The sequence below is a fragment of the Engystomops pustulosus genome, chromosome 7 (assembly GCF_040894005.1).
Source record: "Engystomops pustulosus chromosome 7, aEngPut4.maternal, whole genome shotgun sequence".
NCBI lineage: Eukaryota > Metazoa > Chordata > Amphibia > Anura > Leptodactylidae > Engystomops > Engystomops pustulosus.
In genome coordinates, this window is record NC_092417.1 from 32,982,942 (window position 1) to 33,010,503 (window position 27,562).

Genomic DNA, 27,562 nt, shown 5'->3' on the forward strand with positions numbered 1-27,562 from the left:
CTATAGCTATAAAAGTTCCTTATTAAAGTAGGTCATGGATGAAAAATATAAGATTACCACAGTCACGGTGTCTGGATCTATGGGTAAGTGCCCCTGGTTTATCATGATGGATTTTAATGATAAATTTCCTTTTTAAAGGGATTGTATAGTTTAAATTTTGAAATGGGGGGGGGGGGGCAAACTCTGCTCAGAATATCTTCTTCTCCTGAAGGATTTTCAGAGGTAGATAAAACTGTTAGCATTAGAGAACTTGTGTGCTGTGACTGTGTAAGGTCCTGGATGGGCTGTAGAGCTGCTTCTCCCATTGAATCTGACCCTATACTGGTGGAATATCACTCTGTAGTTGATGACTTGTGTTCCTGTTCTTCTCTTGTCAGGTTGATGCGACCGATGCTAGCTATCCGTCTGTGAATACCTGCGTGCATTATCTCAAGTTGCCGGAATATTCTTCGGAGGAGATAATGAGAGACCGCCTGCTGGCTGCTACCATGGAGAAGGGCTTCCACCTGAACTGAGAGCCCCCCCCCCGGGCTGGCGGGACACTGAGTATTGTTACTTTCGGCACTCCCTCTCTCTCGTGTTCGTGTGCTGAGACGAGACATGGCCTTTCCTCCCCTTCTCGCTGTGTGTTCCTTACGCCCCCCCTCTGCGAGGCTCTACGTGGGAGAGCGGGTGTAACGCCTTTTTTATTATAAGTTTTTTTTTTTTTGTTTTTCTTGTTCGCTGCTAATGATGGTCTCTTCTTCTTCTCCTGGCATGACTGACTGATAAGACGTGGCCTGCCGCTTCATCCTGGCAGCGGCTGGTATGGAGGGCGGGTAGAGCCTCTCGTATATGGGGTCACCGCTTGTCAGCACTCAGACATTTGTACGAGTGTTAACGTCTGTTGTATGAACATATTACACTACGTCGGCTTCTCCTGGCCCTGCGCATCCAACTCATATTTTTTGTTGTTAGCTTTAAACTAACATGCCAGCAAGCTGCTTATATGAAACGTAGAACGTTAATGGACACCCCAAGCTTTTTTTTTTTCGCCCTCCCCGTTTTTGCGTCCCCCCCCCCCCCCCCTCTATTTTATTTGTAATGGTGCCTGCACTATTTAACCCCCCCCCCCCCTTTAGTGTTTAATTTGTATTTTATTTTCTTATTTCCTTACGTTATAACCATGCACCTTTATTATTATAGCGTCCTCCTTTCATCCGGAAGGATTGGAGTTTTTTTTTTAAGCCCCTCCCCCCCCCCGTCTCCTCCTTTCCCTGCTATGCAGATTGAACTGAAGTGTTTGTGCAAAAATCCAAATAAAGCTTCGATGAATTCAATCCCTACAACAATGTAACTATGGCCCAGAGCCAGATATATACCTTCATTGTTCAGGGTTAAAAAAAACTAAACTTTTTGGACTCCCGTGTAGAAGGCTGTTCCTCGCACTTAAGGGGTTAAAAAGGAAAATTAAAAAAAGAAAGATTGCTCTCTTGTATTTTCTTTGTATATTACAAACATTTATTTAACTTGTTGCAGTTTGAAGTAAAAAAAAAAAATAAAAAAATTAATAAAGAATTTAAAACAAAACTCATTTCCAGTATGTGTGCGGAGAAATAAATATATGCAGTCTGAACTATGCCCTATCCTGAATGTTTTATGACTACATTCTATCACAGCTGTTGGGCTGCTGCTGACTTGTTGCCCTAGTTTTTTTTAAGTATCTTTTTGAAGGACAACTCTTTATGGAAACCTTCTAGAGGTAAAACCACTCCTGAATATATTTCTTCATTAAACACATCAGAACATTCAGTAGGGGGCCGCTAAACAGAATTCCAGGTCACTTAGAATTTTCCTTCTAGCCCTTAATGTTGCGGAGATATCAGTCCTATTTTCTGACTATTATAATCCTCTCCATTGTCGTAGAGGAGGAGCTAGAGCAAAGGACGGGGAAGTTGATGATCTTCAACTTGTCAGAGAAGATTATACAATCATAACGCACACCTCTATGACAGTGGAGAGGATTATAATAGAGGAGTGTGTGTGATTTTATGATCTTTAACTTGTATAGAAGATTTAAACTATCATAACGCACAAATTCTCTGCTCCATCACCTCCTCTACGACAGTGCAGAGGATTATAATAGTCAGATACTGGGACTGATACCTTTACAACAGTGAGTGCTAGAAAGAAAATTCAAAGTGCCCCCATATAGTATACTGGTATGTTCATCTCCAGTTTTGTAAGGTGGTGAAACTACCTTACAGTAAAGGTGATTTATTTTGAGTTGCATCTGGTTAGGATGTGGTTTCCAAATTCACAATGTTGGCTATAGAATTTTCAGAGTAGACTTGACCCTTATGTCCCAAACCTGAAGGGAAGCTGATAAGAAGTAATGTGTCCAAGGCACAGACTCCATAAACCTACCCATATATAAATCTGCATGTATTGTCTGTAGATTTACTGCCAAATATTCTCTCATCATTGAAAGAGACAAAACAAAATTAGCATGTAATACTCTGTGGATTGTGTATTATCCAAGCACTTTGTATAAGTGAAAGTATATCAGAATATTTGCTGTAAATGTACAATCAACCTCTCGTCCACCAGGCTTTTGTGAGTTGTATGAGCCCCTTCCAATCTCTACCCAACTAAGGATGGATTTATACTGAGCTGAGGATGCATGTGCACAAGGAGTCCCTGAGGAATAGCCAACAGCTGGTAAGATCTGCCTTATCCCAGTGCACTCAGCATATCCCCCGTACAGGATATCCTACCATTACCTAAAACAACCCAGCATCGTCCTCCGCCCCTACTGCCTGACCTCCTCATCTCTTCTACCCAGCTGGAAAGGGCAGCGCCTGCTTCCAGGAAACGTTCAACTTTCACCAACTTTATCCAGCACTAGCAGCGGTGCAAGGATCCGACTCTTGTTTGTTTCTACTGCGCAGCCGTTTAACACCATCTCATCCAATATAATGTGCACCTTGTCCAGGTTGAACATGATCTGTAAGACAAGAGTGAAGGAAAGGCTATGCCCTAATATTAGAAAAAGAACACCAGGCCAAGAAAGGGAAGATAAAACAAGTGGACCTGTCAGTATTACGAGTCCAGGGGGCAAAATTACACAGGGACCTCTGTGTCTTATCTTCATCCTCACCTAAAGTAGCTCTTGGGGATGGAAAAACCATAAACTAGCAGAAATGCAAACAATCACTTAAAGGAAACCTACCACATGGATGCAGTACTGTACGCCAAGCACACTTCTAATGGAGTAATTGTCTTTTAGAATTATGCAGATAAGCCTTAAGGGCTCCTCTCTACACCACAGAAGCCCTTTCTGGCTCCATCTTCTGCTAAATAGGCGCCAACCTGTGGGCTACATGTTATAGAGTAGGAGAAGCTGAGCAGATAGGACTCGTATGTAAAATCTGCTCAGCTCCTCCTGCTCTATAACATTCTGTCTGGATATTGTACATAGTGTTCTATCTGCAGGCAGCATTTTATAGAGCAGGAGGAGCTGAGCAGATTGTATATAGTGTCCTATCTGCAGGCAGCATGTTATAGAGCAGGAGGAGCTGAGCAGATTGTATATAGTGTCCTATCTGCAGGCAGCATGTTATAGAGCAGGAGGAGCTGAGCAGATTTTAAATGCTGTTCTATTTAAAATATTCTGTAAAGATATTTCCTATGTAACCTGTGATGAACAAGGTATTATATACTAAAGTTATTTATATATTTGTAAAAAATATTCACCATGAAAACGTTTGGCACCCCACCACTTTGTCACAGGGTTTTTATAGGTAGGTGGGAGGGACCCCTGGTAGGTACACCTGCCCCACTTGCTAGTCTAACTAGCCCGTTCTTCAGAAGAATCCAATTATAGTGTAGATATAGTTATATGGTTATAAATTGAACCCTTACCCTCCACCCAAAAAAAAAAAAAGAAAGAAACAAGCACCGGCTTATAAAGGATACATCCAGCTCACTCTGTAAAGGAAAAACAAGGTATTAATTTCATGAAAAATATATTCAATGCATGCAGTGACTACACCATAACATTGCTGCCCATTTAAGGTGTATGGTGTCCTGACTGGTGCATAGCAAATGTTGTGCCAATATTTAAAAAACAAAAGGGACAAAAAGTGATCCTGAAAACTACAGACCTGTGAGTCTAACATCAGTTGTGGGGAAATATTTGTTAGAGATGCTATCCTGGAGTATCTCACTGTACATAACCTTATAACCCAGCATTGGCATCGGGTTTATGAGGGACCGGTCCTGTTAAAAAAAAGGTTGGTACGTAAAATGAGACTGCTGGGACTGAGGAAAATCTGTATATTTGGGTAAGAAATTGGCTTAGTGATAAAAAACAGAGGATCGTCATTAATGGCACATTCTCATACTGGGTTGAAGTTACCAGTGGGGGCCTTATGGGTCAGTATTGGGGCCATTTCTTTTTATAATTTTATTAATGACCTCATAGATAGAGGGTTTAGTGTAGAGTTTAAAGGGGTTATCCAGGTTTTAAAAATTACTGAGGGCAGTTCTGGGGCGGGCAATTTAAACATAATAAACATGTACTCACCTCGTCCGATGCTGCCGATGTCCCGTGCAGCGGCCGGTCTTCTATGTGCGCCGGTTTCATTACAAGGGGCGCACAGGGAGCTTTCGGCCGGCCGGAAGCTCCCATCCGACACCATCTCCCAGCACTTACAACGCTGAGAGATAGGGACTAATGGGAGGACCCGGCCACATCGCGGAGCGGTAGCTCCCTGTGCGCAGCTTCGGTGCCCCTGTAAACAAACAGGGGCACGGATCGCAGGGACCGCGGCGCGGGACATCGGCGGCGCCGGAGGAGGTAAGTGGATGTTTATTATTTTGAAATAGCCCTCCCCAGCCTGGCCCTCACTAGTTTTAAAACCCGGATAACCCCTTTAAATATTTGCAGATGATACTAAGCTCTGTAAAGTAATTAATACAGAAGCGAATAGTATAAAATTATAGAGGGATTTGTGGAAGCTGGAGGAATGGGCTGACAAATGGCAGATGAGGTTTAATGTAGATAAATGTAAGGTTATGCACTTGGGTAGAGCAAAAGAAACGTATAATTATGTGTTAAATTATACATTTCTTGGTAAAACTAATGGAGAAAAAGAGGGTATTGGTGGATGGCAAACTCAATTTTAGTGACCAGAGCCAGCCAGCTGCTGCTAAAGCAAATAAAATTATGGGAGGTATCAAGGAATAAATTCTCAAGATAAGGACATAGTTTTGCCCTTATACAAATCCCTGGTCAGATGATACATGGAATATTGTGTACAGTTTTGGGCACCAGTGTATAAAAAGGATATAGTAGAGCTGGAACATTTGCAGAGGAGAGCAACCAGGATTATTAGGGGAATGGGGGGGGGGGATCAGAATACACTGACAGATTACCAAATTTGGGATTATTCAGTTTGGAAAAAAGACGACTGAAGGGAGACCTCATTATAATGTACAAATATCTGAACGGACAGTGCAAGGATCTCTCCAAAGATCTTTTTATACCTCGGCCTGTGACCAGGACAAGGGGGCATCCTCTGCGCCTAGAGGAGAGGCGATTTTACCATCAAAATAGACAGGGGGCATCCTCTACACCTACAGAAGAGGTGGATCTACCATCACCATAGACATGGGGCATCCTCTACACTTAGAGGAGAGGAGGTTCTACCATCACCATAGACAGGGGACATCCTCTACACCTAGAGGAGCGGTGGTTCTACTATCACCATAGACAGGGGACATCCTCTACACCTAGAGGAGAGGGGGTTCTACCATCACCATAGACAGGGGGCATCCTCCACACCTAGAGGAGAGGAGGTCCTACCATCACCATAGACAGGGGGCGTCCTCTTCACCTAGAGGAGAGGTGGTTCTACCATCACCATAGGCAGGGGGCATCCTCTACACCTAGAGGAGAGGTGATTCTACCATCACCATAGACAAGGGACATCCTCTATACCTAGAGGAGAGGCGATTCTACCATCACCATAGACAGGGGGCATCCTCTACACCTAGAGGAGAGGCGGTTCTACCATCACCATAGACAGGGGGCATCCTCTACACCTAGAGGAGAGGTGGTTCTACCATCACCATAGACAGGGGGCATCCTCTACACCTAGAGGAGAAGTGGTTCTACCATCACCATAGACAGGGGGCATCCTCTACACCTAGAGGAGAGGTGGTTCTACCATCACCATAGACAGGGGGCATCCTCTACACCTAGAGGAGAAGTGGTTCTACCATCACCATAGACAGGGGGCATCCTCTACACCTAGAGGAGAGGTGGTTCTACCATCACCATAGACAGGGGGCATCCTCTACACCTAGAGGAGAGGTGATTCTACCATCACCATAGACAGGGGGCACCTCTACACCTAGAGAAGAGGAGGTTCTACCATCACCATAGACAGGGGGCATCCTCTACACCTAGAGGAGAGGAGGTTCTACCATCACCATAGACATGGGGCATCCTCTACACCTAGAGGAGAGGAGGTTCTACCATCACCATAGACAGGGGGCATCCTCTACACCTAGAGGACAGGTGGTTCTACCATCACCATAGACAGGGGGCATCCTCTACACCTAGAGGAGAGGAGGTTCTACCATCACCATAGACAGGGGGCATCCTCTACACCTAGAGGAGAGGAGGTTCTACCATCACCATAGACAGGGGGCATCCTCTACACCTAGAGGAGAGGTGGTTCTACCATCACCATAGACAGGGGGCATCCTCTACACCTAGAGGAGAGGAGGTTCTACCATCACCATAGACAGGGGGCATCCTCTACACCTAGAGGAGAGGGGGTTCTACTATCACCATAGACCGGGGGCATCCTCTACACCTAGAGGAGAGGCGGTTGTACCATCACCATAGACAGGGGGCATCCTCCACACCTAGAGGAGAGGTGGTTCTACCATCACCATAGACCGGGGGCATCCTCTACACCTAGAGGAGAGGTGGTTCTACCATCACCATAGACAGGGGACATCCTCTACACCTAGAGGAGAGGTGGTTCTACCATCACCATAGACCGGGGGCATCCTCTACACCTAGAGGAGAGGCGATTCTACCATCACCATAGACCGGGGGCATCCTCTACACCTAGAGGAGAGGTGGTTCTACCATCACCATAGACAGGGGACATCCTCTACACCTAGAGGAGAGGTGGTTCTACCATCACCATAGACAGGGGGCATCCTCTACACCTAGAGGAGAGGCGATTCTACCATCACCATAGACAGGGGACATCCTCTACACCTAGAGGAGAGGTGGTCCTACCATCACCATAGACAGGGGGCATCCTCTACACCAGGGGTCGGGAACCTATGGCTCGCGAGCCAGATGTGGCTCTTTTGATGGCCGCATCTGGCTCGCGGCCCTAGCCGCATCCATAGATCGCATTCAAATGTACTCATTTAAAAAAGCCCCGAGTGTATATATAAGCTTGGGGCTTCTCTCCTCCCTCAGTCCTGGCAGACACTTACGCCCAAGGATGGTCATGTGACCGGAGCCAGTAATTGTGTACATACCGTTGTTGCTCCGGTCACATGACCACGAGGTCTGCCGGGATTGAGCCTCGCGCTGCTGGAGCTGTCCCTCACCCTCTTCTGCAGCAGCAGCCGACTGTGTGAGGAGGGGGGAGGGGCTGAAGCTCATGTCTGCCGGGATCCAGCTCAGAGAGCAGACACTGAGCTTCCTATGCAGCCTCTGTACAGACCCCTGCACTGATATCCTGGGGGATTTGGGATCTATTCTGAAGATGTAAGTGTGTAGAAGTAACTGTCAGTGTGTATTGTGCAGTGTGGTGTGTGTGACATGTATTGTACTGTGTGTGTGTGCAGTGTGGTGTGTGTGACATGTATTGTACTGTGTGTGTGTGCAGTGTGGTGTGTGTGACATGTATTGTACTGTGTGTGTGTGCAGTGTCAGTGTGTGACATGTATTGTACTATGTGTGTGTGCAGTGTCAGTGTGTGACATGTATTGTACTATGTGTGTGTGCAGTGTCAGTGTGTGACATGTATTGTACTGTGTGTGTGTGCAGTGTGGTGTGTGTGTGACATGTATTGTACTGTGTGTGTGTGCAGTGTCAGTGTGTGACATGTATTGTACTATGTGTGTGTGCAGTGTCAGTGTGTGACATGTATTGTACTGTGTGTATATGTGTGTGCGGTGTGTGACATGTATTGTACTGTGTGTTTATGTGTGTGCGGTGTGTGACATGTATTGTACTGTGTGTGTGTGCAGTGTGGTGTGTGACATGTATTGTACTGTGTGTGTGTGCAGTGTGGTGTGTGACATGTATTGTACTGTGTGTTTGTGTGTGCGGTGTGTGACATGTATTGTACTGTGTGTGTGTGCAGTGTGGTGTGTGACATGTATTGTACTGTGTGTGTGTGCAGTGTGGTGTGTGACATGTATTGTACTGTGTGTGTGTGCAGTGTGGTGTGTGTGACATGTATTGTACTGTGTGTGTGCAGTGTGGTGTGTGTGACATGTATTGTACTGTGTGTATATGTGTGTGCGGTGTGTGACATGTATTGTACTGTGTGTGTGTGCAGTGTGGTGTGTGACATGTATTGTACTGTGTGTGTGTGCAGTGTGGTGTGTGACATGTATTGTACTGTGTGTGTGTGCAGTGTGGTGTGTGTGACATGTATTGTACTGTGTGTGTGTGTGTGCAGTGTGGTGTGTGTGACATGTATTGTACTGTGTGTGTGTGTGTGCAGTGTGGTGTGTGTGACATGTATTGTACTGTGTGTGTGTGTGTGCAGTGTGGTGTGTGTGACATGTATTGTACTGTGTGTGTGTGTGTGCAGTGTGGTGTGTGTGACATGTATTGTACTGTGTGTGTGTGTGTGCAGTGTGGTGTGTGTGACATGTATTGTACTGTGTGTGTGTGTGTGTGCAGTGTGGTGTGTGTGACATGTATTGTACTGTGTGTGTGTGTGTGCAGTGTGGTGTGTGTGACATGTATTGTACTGTGTGTGTGTGCAGTGTGGTGTGTGTGACATGTATTGTACTGTGTGTTTATGTGTGTGCAGTGTGGTGTGTGTGACATGTATTGTACTGTGTGTGTGTGCAGTGTGGTGTGTGTGACATGTATTGTACTGTGTGTGTGTGCAGTGTGGTGTGTGTGACATGTATTGTACTGTGTGTGTGTGCAGTGTGGTGTGTGTGACATGTATTGTACTGTGTGTTTATGTGTGTGCAGTGTGGTGTGTGTGACATGTATTGTACTGTGTGTGTGTGTGTGTGTGTGTGCAGTGTGGTGTGTGACATGTATTGTACTGTGTGTTTATGTGTGTGCGGTGTGTGACATGTATTGTACTGTGTGTATATGTGTGTGCGGTGTGTGACATGTATTGTACTGTGTGTTTATGTGTGTGCGGTGTGTGACATGTATTGTACTGTGTGTGTGTGCAGTGTGGTGTGTGACATGTATTGTACTGTGTGTTTATGTGTGTGCAGTGTGGTGTGTGTGACATGTATTGTACTGTGTGTGTGTGTGTGTGTGTGTGTGCAGTGTGGTGTGTGACATGTATTGTACTGTGTGTTTATGTGTGTGCGGTGTGTGACATGTATTGTACTGTGTGTATATGTGTGTGCGGTGTGTGACATGTATTGTACTGTGTGTTTATGTGTGTGCGGTGTGTGACATGTATTGTACTGTGTGTGTGTGCAGTGTGGTGTGTGACATGTATTGTACTGTGTGTTTATGTGTGTGCGGTGTGTGACATGTATTGTACTGTGTGTTTATGTGTGTGCGGTGTGTGACATGTATTGTACTGTGTGTTTATGTGTGTGCGGTGTGTGACATGTATTGTACTGTGTGTTTATGTGTGTGCGGTGTGTGACATGTATTGTACTGTGTGTTTATGTGTGTGCGGTGTGTGACATGTATTGTACTGTGTGTTTATGTGTGTGCGGTGTGACATGTATTGTACTGTGTGTTTATGTGTGTGCGGTGTGACATGTATTGTACTGTGTGTTTATGTGTGTGCGGTGTGACATGTATTGTACTGTGTGTTTATGTGTGTGCGGTGTGTGACATGTATTGTACTGTGTGTTTATGTGTGTGCGGTGTGTGACATGTATTGTACTGTGTGTTTATGTGTGTGCAGTGTCAGTGTGTCACATGTATTGTGCTGTGTGTTTATGTGTGTGCGGTGTGTGACATGTATTGTACTGTGTGTTTATGTGTGTGCGGTGTGTGACATGTATTGTACTGTGTGTTTATGTGTGTGCAGTGTCAGTGTGTCACATGTATTGTACTGTGTGTTTATGTGTGTGCGGTGTGTGACATGTATTGTACTGTGTGTTTATGTGTGTGCAGTGTCAGTGTGTCACATGTATTGTACTGTGTGTTTATGTGTGTGCGGTGTGTGACATGTATTGTACTGTGTGTTTATGTGTGTGCGGTGTGTGACATGTATTGTACTGTGTGTTTATGTGTGTGCGGTGTGTGACATGTATTGTACTGTGTGTTTATGTGTGTGCGGTGTGTGACATGTATTGTACTGTGTGTTTATGTGTGTGCAGTGTGTGACATGTATTGTACTGTGTGTTTATGTGTGTGCAGTGTCAGTGTGTCACATGTATTGTACTGTGTGTTTATGTGTGTGCGGTGTGTGACATGTATTGTACTGTGTGTTTATGTGTGTGCGGTGTGTGACATGTATTGTACTGTGTGTTTATGTGTGTGCAGTGTCAGTGTGTCACATGTATTGTACTGTGTGTTTATGTGTGTGCGGTGTGTGACATGTATTGTACTGTGTGTTTATGTGTGTGCAGTGTCAGTGTGTCACATGTATTGTGCTGTGTGTTTATGTGTGTGCGGTGTGTGACATGTATTGTACTGTGTGTTTATGTGTGTGCGGTGTGTGACATGTATTGTACTGTGTGTTTATGTGTGTGCAGTGTCAGTGTGTCACATGTATTGTACTGTGTGTTTATGTGTGTGCGGTGTGTGACATGTATTGTACTGTGTGTTTATGTGTGTGCGGTGTGTGACATGTATTGTACTGTGTGTTTATGTGTGTGCGGTGTGTGACATGTATTGTACTGTGTGTTTATGTGTGTGCGGTGTGTGACATGTATTGTACTGTGTGTTTATGTGTGTGCGGTGTGTGACATGTATTGTACTGTGTGTTTATGTGTGTGCGGTGTGTGACATGTATTGTACTGTGTGTTTATGTGTGTGCGGTGTGTGACATGTATTGTACTGTGTGTTTATGTGTGTGCGGTGTGTGACATGTATTGTACTGTGTGTTTATGTGTGTGCGGTGTGTGACATGTATTGTACTGTGTGTTTATGTGTGTGCGGTGTGTGACATGTATTGTACTGTGTGTTTATGTGTGTGCGGTGTGTGACATGTATTGTACTGTGTGTTTATGTGTGTGCGGTGTGTGACATGTATTGTACTGTGTGTTTATGTGTGTGCGGTGTGTGACATGTATTGTACTGTGTGTTTATGTGTGTGCGGTGTGTGACATGTATTGTACTGTGTGTTTATGTGTGTGCGGTGTGTGACATGTATTGTACTGTGTGTTTATGTGTGTGCGGTATTAGGCCACATGCACATGTGAATTTTGCAGTGGGGTGATAACATCTGATAACAGTGGGGTGAATAGTACTTATCTCGCCAATGTCCATCGTAAGTGACTGTGTGGGATGCAAAGACGACAGGTCTTACTCCTGCCGTCTTTGCATGTATGAGGAGGTTCTGCAGCAGCTGAGGCTTGTGCGTAACAGTGTTCCTCCCTGCTGTGCTAAGCCACCACTGGACAAAAACAATGGTAATTCCCTGTAAAATAAAAACTAGATAATTTACATTGGAGCTTGTGATGCTTGACAATTCTTCCAGGACTCTGGCTTCTTCTTTTTAATGGACTGGATCTGGCTTCTTCCCACCTGATGAGAGATGCCAGCTTTCAGGCGTGCGCAGAAGAAGGAAGAGTGCTGGACGAGATGTCATGCATCACAAGCGCGAATGTAAATTATCTATTTTTTATTTTAAAGGGAATTACAATTGTTTCGGTCCAGTGGAAGCTTAGTACAGCAGGGAGGAACTCCTAGTTGTCCTAATGATTGCTGGAGCGATTGTTCTGTCAGTGACCCTTTAAACATATTGTACGGCTCTCGCAGAATTATATTTATAAATATTTGGCGCTTATGGCTCTCTCAGCCAAAAAGGTTCCTGACCCCTGCTCTACACCTAGAGGAGAGGAGGTTCTACCATCACCATAGACAGGGGGCATCCTCTACACCTAGAGAAGAGGCGGTTCTACCATCACCATAGACGGGGGACATGCTCTACACCTAGAGGAGAGGCGGTTCTACCATCACCATAGACGGGGGACATCCTCTACACCTAGAGGAGAGGTGGTCCTACCATCACCATAGACAGGGGGCATCCTCTACACCTAGAGGAGAGGAGGTTCTACCATCACCATAGACAAGGGCATCCTCTACACCTAGAGGAGAGGCGGTTCTACCATCACCATAGACAGGGGGCATCCTCTACACCTAGAGGAGAGGATGTTCTACCATCACCATAGACAGGGGGCATCCTCTACACCTAGAGGAGAGGTGGTTCTACCATCACCATAGACAGGGGGCATCCTCTACACCTAGAAGAGAAGTGGTTCTACCATCACCATAGACAGAGGACATGCTCTACACCTAGAGGAGAGGAGATTCTACCATCACCATAGACAGGGGGCATCCTCTACACCTAGAGGAGAGGAGGTTCTACCATCACCATAGACAGGGGACATCCTCTACACCTAGAGGAGAGGCGATTCTACCATCACCATAGACAGGAGGCAAACTCTACACCTAGAGGAGATGAGGTTCTACCATCACCATAGACAGGGGGAATCCTCTACACCTAGAGGAGAGGAGGTTCTACCATCACCATAGACAGGGGGCATCCTCTACACCTAGAGGAGAGGAGGTTCTACCATCACCATAGACAGGGGGCATCCTCTACACCTAGAGGAGAGGAGGTTCTACCATCACCATAGACAGGGGGCATCCGCTACACCTATAGAAGAGGAAGTTCTACCATCACCATAGACAGGGGGCATCCTCTACACCTAGAGGAGAGGAGGTTCTACCATCACCATAGACAGGGGGCATCCTCTACACCTAGAGGAGAGGAGGTTCTACCATCACCATAGACAGGGGGCATCCGCTACACCTATAGAAGAGGAAGTTCTGCCATCACCATAGACAGGGGACATCCTCGGCGCCTAGAGGAGAGGCGGTTCTACCATCACCATAGACAGGGGGCATCCTCTACACCTAGAGGAGAGGTGGTTCTACCATCACCATAGACAAGGGGCATCCTCTACACCTAGAGGAGAGGCGATTCTACCATCACCATAGACAGGGGGCATCCGCTACACCTAGAGGAGAAGTGGTTCTACCATCACCATAGACAGGGGGCATCCTCTACACCTAGAGGAGAGGCGGTTCTACCATCATCATAGACAGGGGGCATCCTCTACACCTAGAGGAGAGGTGGTTCTACCATTACCATAGACAGGGGACATCCTCTACACCTAGAGGAGAGGGGGTTCTACCATCACTATAGACAGGGGACATCATCTACACCTAGAGGAGAGGGGGTTCTACCATCACCATAGACAGGGGGCATCCTCTACACCTAGAGGAGAGGTGGTTCTACCATCACCATAGACATGGGGCATCCTCTACACCTAGAGGAGAGGAGGTTCTACCTCACCATAGACAGGGGGCATCATCTACACCTAGAGGAGAGGAGGTTCTACCATCACTATAGACAGGGGGCATCCTCTACACCTAGAGAAGAGGTGGATCTACCATCACCATAGACAGGGGGCATCCTCTACACCTAGAGGAGAGGAGGTTCTACCATCACCATAGACAGGGGGCATCCTCTACACCTAGAGGAGAGGAGGTTCTACCATCACCATAGACAGGGGGCATCCTCTACACCTAGAGGAGAGGCGGTTCTACCATCACCATAGACAGGGGGCATCCTCTACACCTAGAGAAGAGGCGGTTCTACCATCACCATAGACAGGGGGGATCCTCTACACCTAGAGAAGAGGCGGTTCTACCATCACCATAGACAGGGGGCATCCTCTACACCTAGAGGAGAGGAGGTTCTACCATCACCACAGACAGGGGGCATCCTCTACACCTAGAGGAGAGGAGGTTCTACCATCACCATAGACAGGGGGCATCCTCTACACCTAGAGGAGAGGTGATTCTACCATCACCATAGACAGGGGGCATCCTCTACACCTGGAGGAGAGGCGGTTCTACCATCACCATAGACAGGGGGCATCCTCTACACCTAGAGAAGAGGCGGTTCTACCATCACCATAGACAGGGGGCATCCTCTACACCTAGAGGAGAGGCGGTTCTACCATCACCATAGACAGGGGACATCCTCTACACCTAGAGAAGAGGCGGTTCTACCATCACCATAGACAGGGGGGATCCTCTACACCTAGAGGAGAGGAGGTTCTACCATCACCATAGACAGGGGGGATCCTCTACACCTAGAGGAGAGGCGGTTCTACCATCACCATAGACAGGGGGCATCCTCTACACTTAGAGGAGAGGAGGTTCTACCATCGCCATACACAAAGGTTCCTTACTGTTAGAGCCGTGAGACAATGGAACTCTCTGCCGCAACATGTTGTAATGGTGGATAGTTTCTATTCTCACCACCATAGTAGGGGTCGGGAAGGAATTGCTTTGGGTCCATTGCCATCATCCTTCCAGGATTGTTGCCTTCTTCTCAATCAACATAGTATAATTTTCTTTGGGGCAGATGTTGGAGGAAGGATGGATCAGGCAGAATTATTTTGAACATCCCCTGACCTGAGCTGCTTACATATTCAGTACATACACATGCCAGCTTTAGGCTCTGTTCACACTTGTGTTGTGGCATCCGCTCATAACAGAAGCCACAAGGCTCTGCAGAATCTATCACAACACAGGGAAACATACAGAGATGGGATTCTACCCATAGTATCAGAATACTCTGAAGAGTACACCAGGTATGTATCTATTATATAATAAGTATCTACCGGTAATGTACACTTTATCCACACAGAAGACAAAAATCTGTGGATGTTTTAATGATATTTTATATGAAAACTGTCCCAAGACATCTCTGTACTTACCACTCGGCTAAAGTATTTGTCCAACACTTCCACAAAATTATGAATGAGCTCAAAGATGGCCATCTCATTCTGTAAAAAGAGAGGAGCTTCAGGTACTGGCTGCTATTCATGGGGGACATCATGTCTAGTGTTAAAGGGAATGTCCACTCATGGATGTAACTGTTATTTGATGACGATTATCTGCTATTCGTGCAATCTGTCTACTGCTTCTCTCCATTAGCGGAGGGCTATGGTAAGTGACTACAGGGAGTGTGCGGTAGTCTGAGACACGCCTCCGGCCTCATCATTGGCTCAGGATGCTGCTCACTTCCTCCTCCCTGCAGATCTGCCTTTTCTCATTCACTGATTTCTATAATACGGAAATAAAGAAGCAATGAAGGAACCTAAAGAGTTACTTAAAGGAAAAATCCATCATGATAAATCAGGGACACTGACTCACAAATCCAGGTATCTGTCTTATATTTGTTATCTTTGGCTTTCATCCTTCTAAAATCAACTTTTAAAATTATGAGCAAGAAGGGCTCTGGAAAGGGGAGGTGTTTCCAGAACCTCTCTCTGTGCTGTCTCTTCACAGGCTGTTACACTATGCAGCAGCACTTCCACCCTGTAAGATTACATCAGGCAGGGGGGGAAGTGCTAAGGGAGAGTGAGACAGTGTAACAGCCTGTGAAGCTACAGCACAGATAAGCTCTGTTAACGCCCCCAGAGCCTTTCTGGCTCATAAGCATAATTTAAAAAGTTGAATTTACAAGGAAGGAGACCATGGATAACACATATAAGAAGATTACCACAGGGCCTGGATCTATGAGTAATGTCCCTGGTTTATCATGATGGATTTCCTTTAAATGGTTAACACCGTTAGCAGGTATTAATGGTAAGTATTTGCTGTATAATGTATGGAGATCATGAACACTTCCTTCAATACTGCAGTGATAAGAGATGGTCATCACTACCATAAATCTACATTGCAATGTATGGATCCTATACTGATAGGGGGAGATTTATCAGGTTACAGCATTGCCTCACTTACCTCAGACTCATCTATCCCGACCACGATGAACAGTGCGGCATACTGCCGGTACACCAGCTTGAAGTCTTTATACTCTACGAAGGAGCACTGGAAGGAAGGACACACAGGTTTAGAGCGAGACACAGACACCGGGGCATAAGCCATGTCACTAGGACAGTTCTACACAATTACCAAAGTATTCACATTAAACCTTTATTTTGGAATAAATGTGATGATCATAATTAGAGAACAGCAATGACTGGAGCACAGAGAAAGATGAGGATTTCATGTTGTGCAGGTATCCTGCATGAAAATTGCAGGCTGACTGAGTAATGAAAGCAAGGAAGGATCCACGTGTTGTTGAAGAAGGTTCTGATACACACTTGTATGAAGCTGTATGAGAGGCCCAACTCATGGGGAAAAACATTGCCCAAACCATGACACTTCCTCCACCACCTTTCACTGACTTCTTTGCACACTTTGAGTTCAGTCTTTCCCTAATTTGTCCACAAACATAATGTTTTCCATCAAATCCAAATAAATTAAACTTGCTTTCATCATTAAAATGAACTATAGACCACTTCTACTGCGTTCACACAATATACTCCTCAACACAGGTGAGTCTGGTCTTTTGATTCTTTCTGCTAATGAGAGATTTGATCACTGCATTGTGGGCTTTTTGTCCAAATTAAACGGTGTGACACCGTATGATGAGAGAGATCCTGGCGAGATATTCTAGCTTCCGTGCTGAAACAATTACTGTGTATACTCGTGTATAAGCAGAGTATGAAAAAACTCACCTCGGCTTATACACGAGTCAAGTAAAAAATAAAAACTTAATACTCACCCTCTGGTGTCCGGATCGTTGGCGTGGGTCTCGCTCTTCAGTGCGAGGCTCCCGATCTTCGGCACAGGTCCCGGCGGAAAATCTTCTCTCGCCGGCAGAGTCGCGTCTGGGCGCACACTATGATGTGACGTTGTCGCGACTGATGACATCATCAGCCGCGACACCGCCGCATCATAGTATGTGCCCGTCGGCAGATCACATGGATGCGACTCTGCCAGCAAAAGAAGAAAGAAGAGGAGCCACCAGGACCTGCGCTGAAGATCGGGACCCGCGCCAACGATCCGGACACCGGAGGGTGAGTATTAAGTTTTTTATTTTTTTTGGCAGGGGGCTGTATACTACATGGGGGCTGGCTGTATACTACATGGTGGCTGGCTGTATACTACATGGGGGCTGGCTGTATACTACATGGGGGCTGGCTGTATACTACATGGGGGCTGGCTGTATACTACATGGGGGCTGGCTGTATACTACATGGGGGCTGGCTGTATACTACATGGGGGCTGGCTGTATACTACATGGGGGCTGGCTGTATACTACATAGGGGCTGGCTGTATACTACATGGGGGCTGGCTGTATACTACATGGGGGCTGGCTGTATACTACATGGGGGCTGGCTGTATACTACATAGGGGCTGGCTGTATACTACATGGGGGCTGGCTGTATACTACATGGGGGCTGGCTGTATACTACATGGCAGCTGGCTGTATACTACATAGGGGCTGGCTCTATACTACATAGGGGCTGGCTGTATACTACATAGGGGCTGGCTGTATACTACATGGCGGCTGGCTGTATACTACATAGGGGCTGGCTGTATACTACATGGTGGCTGGCTATATACTACATGGTGGCTGGCTGTATACTACATAGGGGCTGGCTGTATACTACATGGGGCTGGCTGTATACTACATGGGGCTGGCTGTATACTACATGGGGCTGGCTGTATACTACTTGGGGCTGGCTGTATACTACATGGGGCTGGCTGTATACTACTTGGGGCTGGCTCTATACAACATGCGGCTGGCTGTATACTACATGGGGGCTGGACAGCTGTTTACTACACCCTCGGCTTATACTCGAGTTAATAGGTTTTCCCAGTTTGTGGTTTTAAAATTAGGGGTCTCGGCTTATACTCGGGTCTGGAAAGTTAGGTGCCACTTAAAAAGTTTTGTCAGATAATTAAGGAAGTTAGCACCAGGTGCTACGCCAATAACTTGCAGATATCTGGAAGTACTCTCTAATTTTGATCAGTTGTTTCAGAATTATCTCATTTGCGTTTTTATTCTATGCTTAACCATTTATGAAATTCGCTTAAAATACTGTTATTTTACACATGTTAGGATATAGTCACATAGAAATATACAGTGACCTTGACTTTTAGGAAATTTTGGATTGTCCTTTAATTTTGATCTGCAATATATATTATATTAAATACTAATTATTAAACACCTGTCAAAAGTGTATCCAAATGTATTTTTCATTTTCTGCAAAGTTGGTTGAATGGTTAACGGCCAATTAAAGTGTAACTGTATCTTATTATTTCAGAAATGTATACAGCAGGTAATAATAGTAACCTTTGTAATATACTTTGAAAAGTAAAACAGCTTTGTCATGTCTTTCTTCTGCTTCTTTGTCCTTTAGTGAGCAGTGTACATGAATTCCTGTATACAGCATATAGATAAGGAAATTAACTCTTTCCATACCTAGATAATTTATAATTCAAGTAAATCTACCATCAGGAATCTACTTTCTGAAGACCTTCCTGATGTAGATTCCTGCTCCCTGCAGTGTCTGCATATTGTTTTTAGCTAACTCTGGTATGCAGCCTTTTCTAAAACTAACTTAATTTCTTCTTTATGTTAATTAATTGCAGAGGCTGCTGGGGGCATGAAGTAGGCTCCCAGAGCTCCAGGGGTGAAGGCTTCTCCACGCCCCCAGTAGTCCCTTACGATCAGCCTACCCGCTTGGCTTTTCCTCTTTGGGCGCATCTCCATCAGCAGGCGAGCTCTGCACAAGTGCAGTGGATCCTGTTCCGTTGTCAGCGGCACACCGACAGCTGGGGAGCTCAGCGCCATCGCTGACAAATGAATTGGAGCTACTGCACATGCGCAAAGCTCCCCAGCTGCAGGTGATTCGCCAGCAGTGGAAAAGCAACTATTGCGCTTGGGGGAGTGGAGTAGTCTTCACCCCGGAAATCTCTAAAGCTACTCCACGTTCCCTGTACTCTCTGCAATTAATCTGCATAAAGAAGAAATAAAGTTTATGTTAGAAAAGGCGGCATACCAGAGCTAGCTGTCATATGTCTGGAGACGAGACTATCCTGGGACTGTCTGTAAGATAATTAGACTATCCAGGGACTGTCTGTAAGGAGATTAGACCATCCAGGGACTGTCTGTAAGGAGATTAGACCATCCAGGGACTGTCTGTAAGGAGATTAGACCACCCAGGGACTGTCTGTAAGGAGATTAGACCATCCAGGGACTGTCTGTAAGGAGATTAGACCATCCATGGACTCTCTGTAAAAAGATAAGACCATTCGGGGACTGTCTGTAAAAAGATAAGACCATCCGGGAACTGTCTGTAAGGAGATGAGACCATCCAGGGACTGTTTATAAGGAGATAAGACCATGCAGGGACCGTCTGTAAAAAGATTAGACCATCCAGGGACTGTCTGTAAGGAGATCAGACTATCCAGGGATCTTCTGTAAGGAGATTAGACTATCCAGGGACTGTCTCTAAGAACATTAGACCATCCAGGGACTGTCTGTAAGGAGATTCGACTTTCCAGGGATCTTCTGTAAGGAGATTAGACTATCCAGGGACTGTCTCTAAGAACATTAGGGACTGTATCCAGGGACTGTATGTAAGAAGATTGGACTATCTGTTTGTTAGGAGAGAAGACCATCCAAGGACTGTCTGTAAGGAGTTAAGTCAGATAACTCCTTACAGACAGTCCTTGGATTGTCTTAAATCATTAGACACAGCTACTGATCTCTCTGAGCCGTCAGTGGATACAGGACAGAAAGCTGATTTGCACAAATTGCTTAAAGGCAGGGGACAGCACTGTCTAGAGTTGAGAAACTGTTCCTTCTGGAATAGATATTTTGGTTTGGCGTTAATCCCACATGAAGTCATGAAACCTGCTACAAATGTAGCAAAAGAGGCGTGGTTTTCCTTATAGCATCTAAGAAAACATATTTGCATAAATCCCAGAATCCCTTAGAGGAGCATCAATGGCTATAAGTCTCCACATGTCTACAAGGCGGCCTTAATTGGCAAAGTCTTCCTAAGAAGAACTCTTACTTTCTGACCAAAGTCAAAAGCCTTGCAAACCCCTTCCCTACACTGTACTGAAGAGAAATAACCACATTGAAATAGTGCTGTCTACAGACAATTTGGAATAGATACAATGGTTTGGCTTTAATCCTGCATCATTCAATTAGGTTTCCTGAAAGTCATGCTTGATGGTAAGGGGGCTGCCTTACAAGGTAGCAAAAGAGGTGTGGTTATCCTTGTCCCATCTAGGAAAAATTATTTACATATTTCCAAAAGGCAGGGAAAAAAGAAGAAACGGGAACAGAATTTTTTTAAATAAAGTATATTATAAAGTTTACTATTATCATATTTCCTGTTCATTTATAACATTTTGTTACTTTAGTTACACTTTAAATTGTCCTCCCCGGTTACAAAAACATTTGCTCAGGTATACCTTTCTTTTTGAGAAGTTGATAGTCAGCTATTATCAATGACATTATTGCCTAATTATCCAGTATTGCCTTTCTGGACCCTGGGAAAGCTGGGAAGCAGGGTCTGCATAGCTATAATGGTTGTCCCCTGCTTCCCAGAAGTCACTGTGCAGTACAGGGGCTCAATCACCTGATCTTTGGGCCGGGAGAGGCAGAGTTTGATGACTTCAGACTCTAACAGCGTTCTCCTCTGGACTTCCACACGGTCGTAATAGCGAGACAGTCTCGTCTGCCCCTGCTTGTTCACAATCAGGAAGAACTTGATCATCTCAGCGAGAGAGGGGAGATGCCTAAATATGGAGAACGTAAGATGTCAGACAAATATCTTTTCCTGCTTCAATTTATACAACATCGTAAACTTTGATTGTAGAACATCGAGGACAGGACTGGATGTAATATCTTGTCAGGTTGTTACAACTAGTTCTACATCTCCAGCAGAAGAGGTCGCAGGTTACTGGGACATAAGGGGAGTGCGGGGCGGCCCCTCCAAAAATTGTGTGATGTAGAGTCACCAGCTCAGGATTTCATGTGCTCGGATAAAGGATGATCGTAATAATAAATCAAAGTGATTGTATGGCACCGCTGCCTGGCACACAGCGCCCATCGCCAGCTTCTGTGCCCATCATGAAGGGCGTCCAGAAATGTGGGGAGTATACAGGTATCCTCCTTAAAGATTTGGTGGAGAGAACAATCTCCTTAGGGTTATTTGTACCTGTGGCTTATCCAATTGTCAAATTTCAGCAAATAATTAATATTGTTTGAGTAATGAAAAGTTTCTGTATTAATTGCTCTCAGTTTTCTAGATGTCACACAGGTGCACGGCACGATATATATCCCTAGTCATGTGACACACAGGAGCATAGCACGTTATATCCCTGGTCATGTGATGTCACACAAGTGCACGGCACGATATATATCCCTAGTCATGTGATGACACACAGGTGCACAGCTCGTTATATCCCTGATCATGTGATGTCACACAGGTACATGGCTCGTTGTTTCCCTGGTCATATGATGTCACACAGGTGCACTGCTCGTTGTATCCCTGCTCATGTGATGTCACACAGGTGCATGGCTAGTTGCATCCCTGGTCATATGATGTCACACAGGTGCATAGTTCGTTGTATCCCTGCTCATGTGATGTCACACAGGTGCACTGCTCGTTGTATCCCTGCTCATGTGATGTCACACAGGTGCATGGCTAGTTGCATCCCTGGTCATGTGATGTCACACAGGTGCATGGCTCATTATATCCCTGGTCGTGTGATGCCACACAGGCGCACGGCTCGTTGTATCCCTGCTCACGTGATGTCACACAGGTATCCTGCTCGTTGTATCCCTGGTCATGTCATGTCACACAGGTGCCTAACTCGTTATATCTATGGTCATGTGATGTCACAAGGGCGCATGTCTCGTTACATCCGTGGTCATGTGATGATAACGAGCTGTTAGAATGACAGCAAGCAGAGATCTAGAAAACTGTTATTGATTGATACAGAAACTATATTGGGAAATTGTATAAACTTTTCATTGCACAAACTATATCAATTATTTGCTGAATGTGGACAACCCCTTAATATCATGCAGTGTGGCCTTGGCTCTTGCACAGGGAACTATTCTTTGCAGTCCAGATATTTCCCTTCCTACTACTATAGGCAGGTGCCCCCTGCGTGTCCTGTACTCCTCACTTTGTACCGGGCAGTGCCACCTCTACTGAAAGATTACAGTCTCTGGCACGTGCCCCCCCCCTGCCTCTGCATATTGCCCCCTGACTCTGCATATTGCCCCCTGCCAGTGCTTACAACTATGCAATGCATCTCATGCTGTGGAGAACCTCCATGCAGAGATCTCCCAGCACAGCTACGGAATATGAGGACGATATATAGAAATAAACATTATTATTATTTAAGGATAAGATTCTACATTTACATTTGGAAGGGATTCACTTTCCAAAATAAGGGAAAAGCTCTTACATTCTGATCAAAGGCATGAAAGGGGTTAAACGGCGTCTGAAGCGCACATTGTCCTGCTGAGCAGTGGGATATGATGGGATTTATAGTGTGACAGGTGGAGGCGTGTAAGGGCAGTGACAGGTGTGGCGGCATGTGTGTCAGGCCATGTGTCAGTATGGGCAAGTGTTAGGATGTATAAGCTGTGTCACACCATCTCCGCTGAGCAGAGAAGCACAAAAAAAAAATCCCCCGGAAAACCGTGATGCATTTTTTTTCCAACTAGAAAACACGATTTAAAAATTCTGAAATATTTTGACTCCTTATAACATGTGAACACGGCCTAAACCACTGCAGTCAGTACTGACTACCACATCTATGGCGTTGTGAGTGCTCCATTGCCAACCCAGCTCTGGGGGGCACCATTGTGTTGCAATGGCAACCAGGGGCCTAGCAAATGCTCCCATGCCAGCCAGTACTATCCATATACAAGTCATGCACACACGTGCCTTGGCCGTGAGCTATTTACCAGAACCGTGGCTAATTTATGGCCCAATCGTCTCTATTGGGCACAATGAGGCAGAGTGCATTCCCCGCACCCTAAGGGTGATGGCACACGTGGCGTTTTGAACCCGTTTTTAAGCAGTCTGTTAAAAAAAGCATGCGTTCTGAAAACCCTTTTTTTTTTTTTTTTTTTTTAGTTTTTCTCAATTAATTGATAATTGGAAAAAAAAGGACAAAAACGATAAAAAGGGATGTGTTTTCAAAAACGCATGCGGTTTTGTAACGGACTGCTTAAAAACTGACTAAAAACGGGTTCAAAACACTAACGTTTTCCACCCCCCTAAATGTTATTGAAGGTCCTATTCCTACCAGTATTTGTCGGCCTATAGACATCGGCAGGGTGAGAGGCGATCCCCCACCAATGTCATACTGATCACAAGCGGACTGTCATGTGAATCACCCCCCCACCCTTCCCTGCACGTTTCGTGTTGCCTGAATGTTTCTTTTCTCCCCCATTTTTATGCTGCTGTCATCTCATTTTTCCGTCTCCTATTCTCCCTGCTCTTCTCTCTTTTTGCAAATAATTGATATGGTTTGTTTAAGGAAAAGTTATCCAATTTTTCAATATACTTTCTATATCAATTCCTTATAGTTTTCTAGATCTCCGCTTGCTGTCCTGCTATAGGAAGCTTCTATGTTCACTCCAGTGGATAGAAATCTGTCTAGGTCATATGATGGACATGCAGGGGCACGAGCCGTTAGTATCAGTAGCCTCTGTGATAATAATGTTATATGACCTAAACAGGTTTCTATCCACTGGATGCAAACATAGAAGTTTTCTATAGAATGACAGCAAGCAGAGATCTAGAAAACTGTGTGGAATTGATACAGAAAGGATATTGGAAAATTGTATAACTTTATCTTACACAAACCATATCAATTATTTGCTGAAAGTGGAAGCAGCCCCTTTAAGTTGGGCCTGGGTTCATTAATGCACCCTCCACTGTATCTATCAATAATGTTCCCTTGTCCGTGTGTCCGTAGCGATGACACTGTATCTGTGATTTTAACCCTACTCACATCTGCTCTCTACCAGCTTGATTGGCAGGAAAGAGGAAATGGGTAAATATACATAAAATAAAGAGTTAACCTGAACCCTCTCATGAGCCCCCAACAGCCCCCCCTTATTTTTTTCTGGGTCCCCCCTCTTCTTTCTGTTCTTCCTTCTTTTCTTCTATAGCTCATCCCTTACTTAGGCCTCTAGCAGGTCTCGCCTGTCTCTATTTTCAGACACATTGGGACAAATTTACTTACCCGGTCCATTCGCGATCCAGCGGCGCGTTCTCTGCACTCGATTCGGGTCCGGCCGGGATGTATTAAGGCAGTTCCTCCGACGTCCACCAGGTGGCGCTGCTGCGCTGAAAAGCATCGGAACGCGCTCAAGTTCACCGACCTATTCCTAGTGAAGGTAAGTGCAAGCTCCGCGACACATTTTTTGTTTTAAATGCGGTGGTTTTTCCGAATCCGTCGGGTTTTCGTTCGGCCACGCCCCCCGATTTCCGTCGCGTGCATGCCAGCACCGATCCACAATCCGATCGCGTGCGCCAAAATCCTGGGGCAATTCAGGGGAAATCGTCGCAAATCGGAAATATTAGGGTAACACGTCGGGAAACCGCGAATCGGGCCCTTAGTAAATGACCCCCAGTATTGTATATCAAATTACTATACACAGTCTATAACCGTCTATAATTGTCGATTTTATCTTGTTCTGTTACTATTTCGTTGCTGCGTGTAATTAATATTTAAAAAGCTTTTGAATGATAAAAAAAAAGAAAAAAAAGGACCCTAAACTAGCTCAATCCATGGAAAAATAAAAGAGTTATAACTTAAAGGGAATGTCCAATTTTAGCAAATATTTGATATTGTTTGTGTAAGGAAAAGTTATACAATTTTCCAATATACTTTCTGTATCAATCCCTCAAAGTTTCAAAACCTCTGCTTGCTTTATTTAGCAGCACAGCAAGCAGAGATCTAGAATGGATTGATACTATTGCTATTTTTTCCCTCTGTCCGAGATGGTGGTGGGGGACAGGTGGGTAACGTATTGATTAGTACGTGGGGAATATATGTAATGTGTCGATGGCCATAAAATGAAATGTAATGAGATAAAGGGGCTCATTTAATAAGGGTTGCGCTTTCGCGATTTTAGCGCATGAGATTGTTTTTTGGCGCAGCTGCGCTGGCTTCCAAGTGACACAAATCGGGGGGCTGGCCATCGGAGGTTCCGACGGAGTGTCGGATTTAACTTTCAAATTGTGTCGCAATCCAATGCACTTACATACACCGCAAAGAAGAAGGTGAACTCCTGCGGACCTGAGCGGGGAAGCGACACATGCAGGATATTGGGTGAACGAACACGGTAAGTAAATGTGCCCCATAATATATAATATTCAGTATTTACTTGGAAGTGTATATCTATACATCGATCATGATCATTATTTTGAAATAATAATGGTTGCCATTTTCTCAATGATATATTACATATAAAATGTGAATGAATGAATTGATACAGAAAATATATTGGAAAATTGTATGACTTTTCATTACACAAACAATATCAATCATTTGGTGAAAGTGGACAACCCCCCTTTCATGACACCTACACATACTATAGAAACAAAGACGGGGGCTCGAGGAGTGACACTCCTCCTGCATCCTCTAAACTTGACTCATCTCGGCAACTATGACTCTTCTCTGCACATTGTCTCATGACTATGGGAGAGATTTTTATAGGTTAATGTGTGAAATTTTACATAAAAGAGGGAATTCTAGAAAGGACATTTCATTCCCTACCTGAGGGGGCTTGTAGATTATTGGGGTAAAATCTGGTGTCAGATTCCCTTGAAGGGTTTATTTCCAGGATGTCGGGAAACCCCCTGGGGACTGCGGTCCCCTAAACAGAAAAAGTATACTCTACTGCAGCTCCCCATTCCAGCATCACTCCAGTCTTCTGATCGGCTGACGGCAGAAGTGCCAGGGGTTATGCGACCTGATCAGTGACCCCCTCAAACCATAGGAAGTTACTTGTTATGTAGGAGGAAGGATGCCCCATGGTCCACTGAGGCCACTTCAGGCAGAGCCACCAGCACCAATAAGACTGGAGAACCCCTGTACTGGCTCCTCTTTAGGTGTAGTCTTATATAATTCTATAGGAGTCCATGCACCCTCACATACAATGCCGAGAGCTGGGACTCCTTGCATCATATATGCCACTACCGATCTTATCGGTCAGTCAGGGTCAGAATTCATTCCTGATCCAGAGTGATTTCTCTTCACTATGTATACAGAGTAGCCCCTGTGAAGCCAGAAATGCTCATCTTAAAGGGGATCTCCATAATACTAAAGAAACTCTACTCTGTTTACAGGTTCTGTGTAGTATTGCAACTCAACTCCATGAAAGGTGTACGCTGTTTTTTTGTTTTTTTTGTGGACTGGTCCCATTCCGGCACAGCACCTCCTGTCCCCTGCCTGAGGCTCAGCAGTGACATCATGACCATAATGCACACTATGGTCACCGCTAAGACCGGCACGAGGCGCTGTGCTGGCCAGGACTGCCGAAGAAAGGCAAGTATACATATTTCCTTGGTTTTATGCCACCTGGGGCCAATTCTCATAATATCAGCAATCCTGGACAATCCCTTTAAAGTGAATGGAACACATATACACTGTAGACAGGTGTTGCCGCCTTTTGGCACAACCCCTTTAAGTAGCTAAAGACTCCTTGAGGTCCTTGCATATTACACTGCTTATACATGTGTGTGAACAATGCCTGACAACCACACCGACGCAGAGAGGCGCGGTTTCTGGTTAAAAATGGCGCTCCACACTATTCTGACCTGTAAGAGCCCTATATTTTTGTTAAGAGGCTATGAAGAATAAGGACCCTGTTCACACTTGTCAGATTTCTGCACTGATATGAGCACAATACTTGAGTGTTTAGCATTTGCAGCCTTTATACACACTATACTCTTGGTTAGTAGGAGTAAAGACTGCTGGGACTACTAGTTCTGTTATCTATGCGGTTACCTGCTTCTCTCTGCGGCTGTCACGTCCTTTTATTATCTTCCGGGTGACGTCACAGTCAGATGCCGGAAGACAGTCTCCGGCAGCAGGGGGCGTGACGTCAATGCCCAGCCGAAGGGAGGGGGAGAGAGGGAGGCGGAGCCAGGTCATGTGACACGGGTTGCCTTTTGTGACGTCGGCGCGAGTTGCTCGCGCACGCGCCGTGACGCT

The 27,562-nt window shown here is 45.3% G+C and overlaps 2 protein-coding genes across 4 annotated transcripts in view; one reads left to right on the forward strand and one right to left on the reverse strand.

Annotated features, from left to right (window-relative positions):
- The window catches only part of HECTD1 (HECT domain E3 ubiquitin protein ligase 1), a 43,633-nt gene extending 42,064 nt beyond the window's left edge, over positions 1-1,569 (forward strand). For all 3 annotated transcript variants that reach the window (XM_072115393.1, XM_072115395.1, XM_072115394.1), the window contains one exon: positions 378-1,569. In XM_072115393.1, coding sequence (XP_071971494.1) covers positions 378-515 — 138 coding nt within the window. In that variant the 3' untranslated portion in view covers positions 516-1,569. The remainder of the gene's footprint in view (positions 1-377) is intronic.
- Positions 1,237-27,557, reverse strand: AP4S1 (adaptor related protein complex 4 subunit sigma 1). The gene is made up of 6 exons (XM_072115400.1): positions 27,356-27,557; positions 20,947-21,106; positions 16,241-16,327; positions 15,211-15,279; positions 3,958-3,969; positions 1,237-2,986 (listed from the first exon to the last, which is right to left on the reverse strand). Exons 2-6 carry the CDS (start codon positions 21,082-21,084, stop codon positions 2,858-2,860), a joined length of 435 nt encoding a protein of 144 aa, XP_071971501.1. The 5' UTR covers positions 21,085-21,106; positions 27,356-27,557; the 3' UTR covers positions 1,237-2,857.
- Positions 27,558-27,562: the final 5 nt, after the last annotated feature.

Excerpts from the sequence above, each read along its gene's own strand:
- AP4S1 (XM_072115400.1), bottom strand. The coding sequence starts at position 21,084 with ATGATCAAGTTCTTCCTGATTGTGAACAAGCAGGGGCAGACGAGACTG. Across the intron at positions 16,328-20,946 it reads TCTCCCGGCCCAAAGATCAG|TGCTCCTTCGTAGAGTATAA; the intron begins GTGATTGAGCCC and ends CCTTCCTTCCAG. Across the intron at positions 15,280-16,240 it reads TCGGGATAGATGAGTCTGAG|AATGAGATGGCCATCTTTGA; the intron begins GTAAGTGAGGCA and ends CTCTTTTTACAG.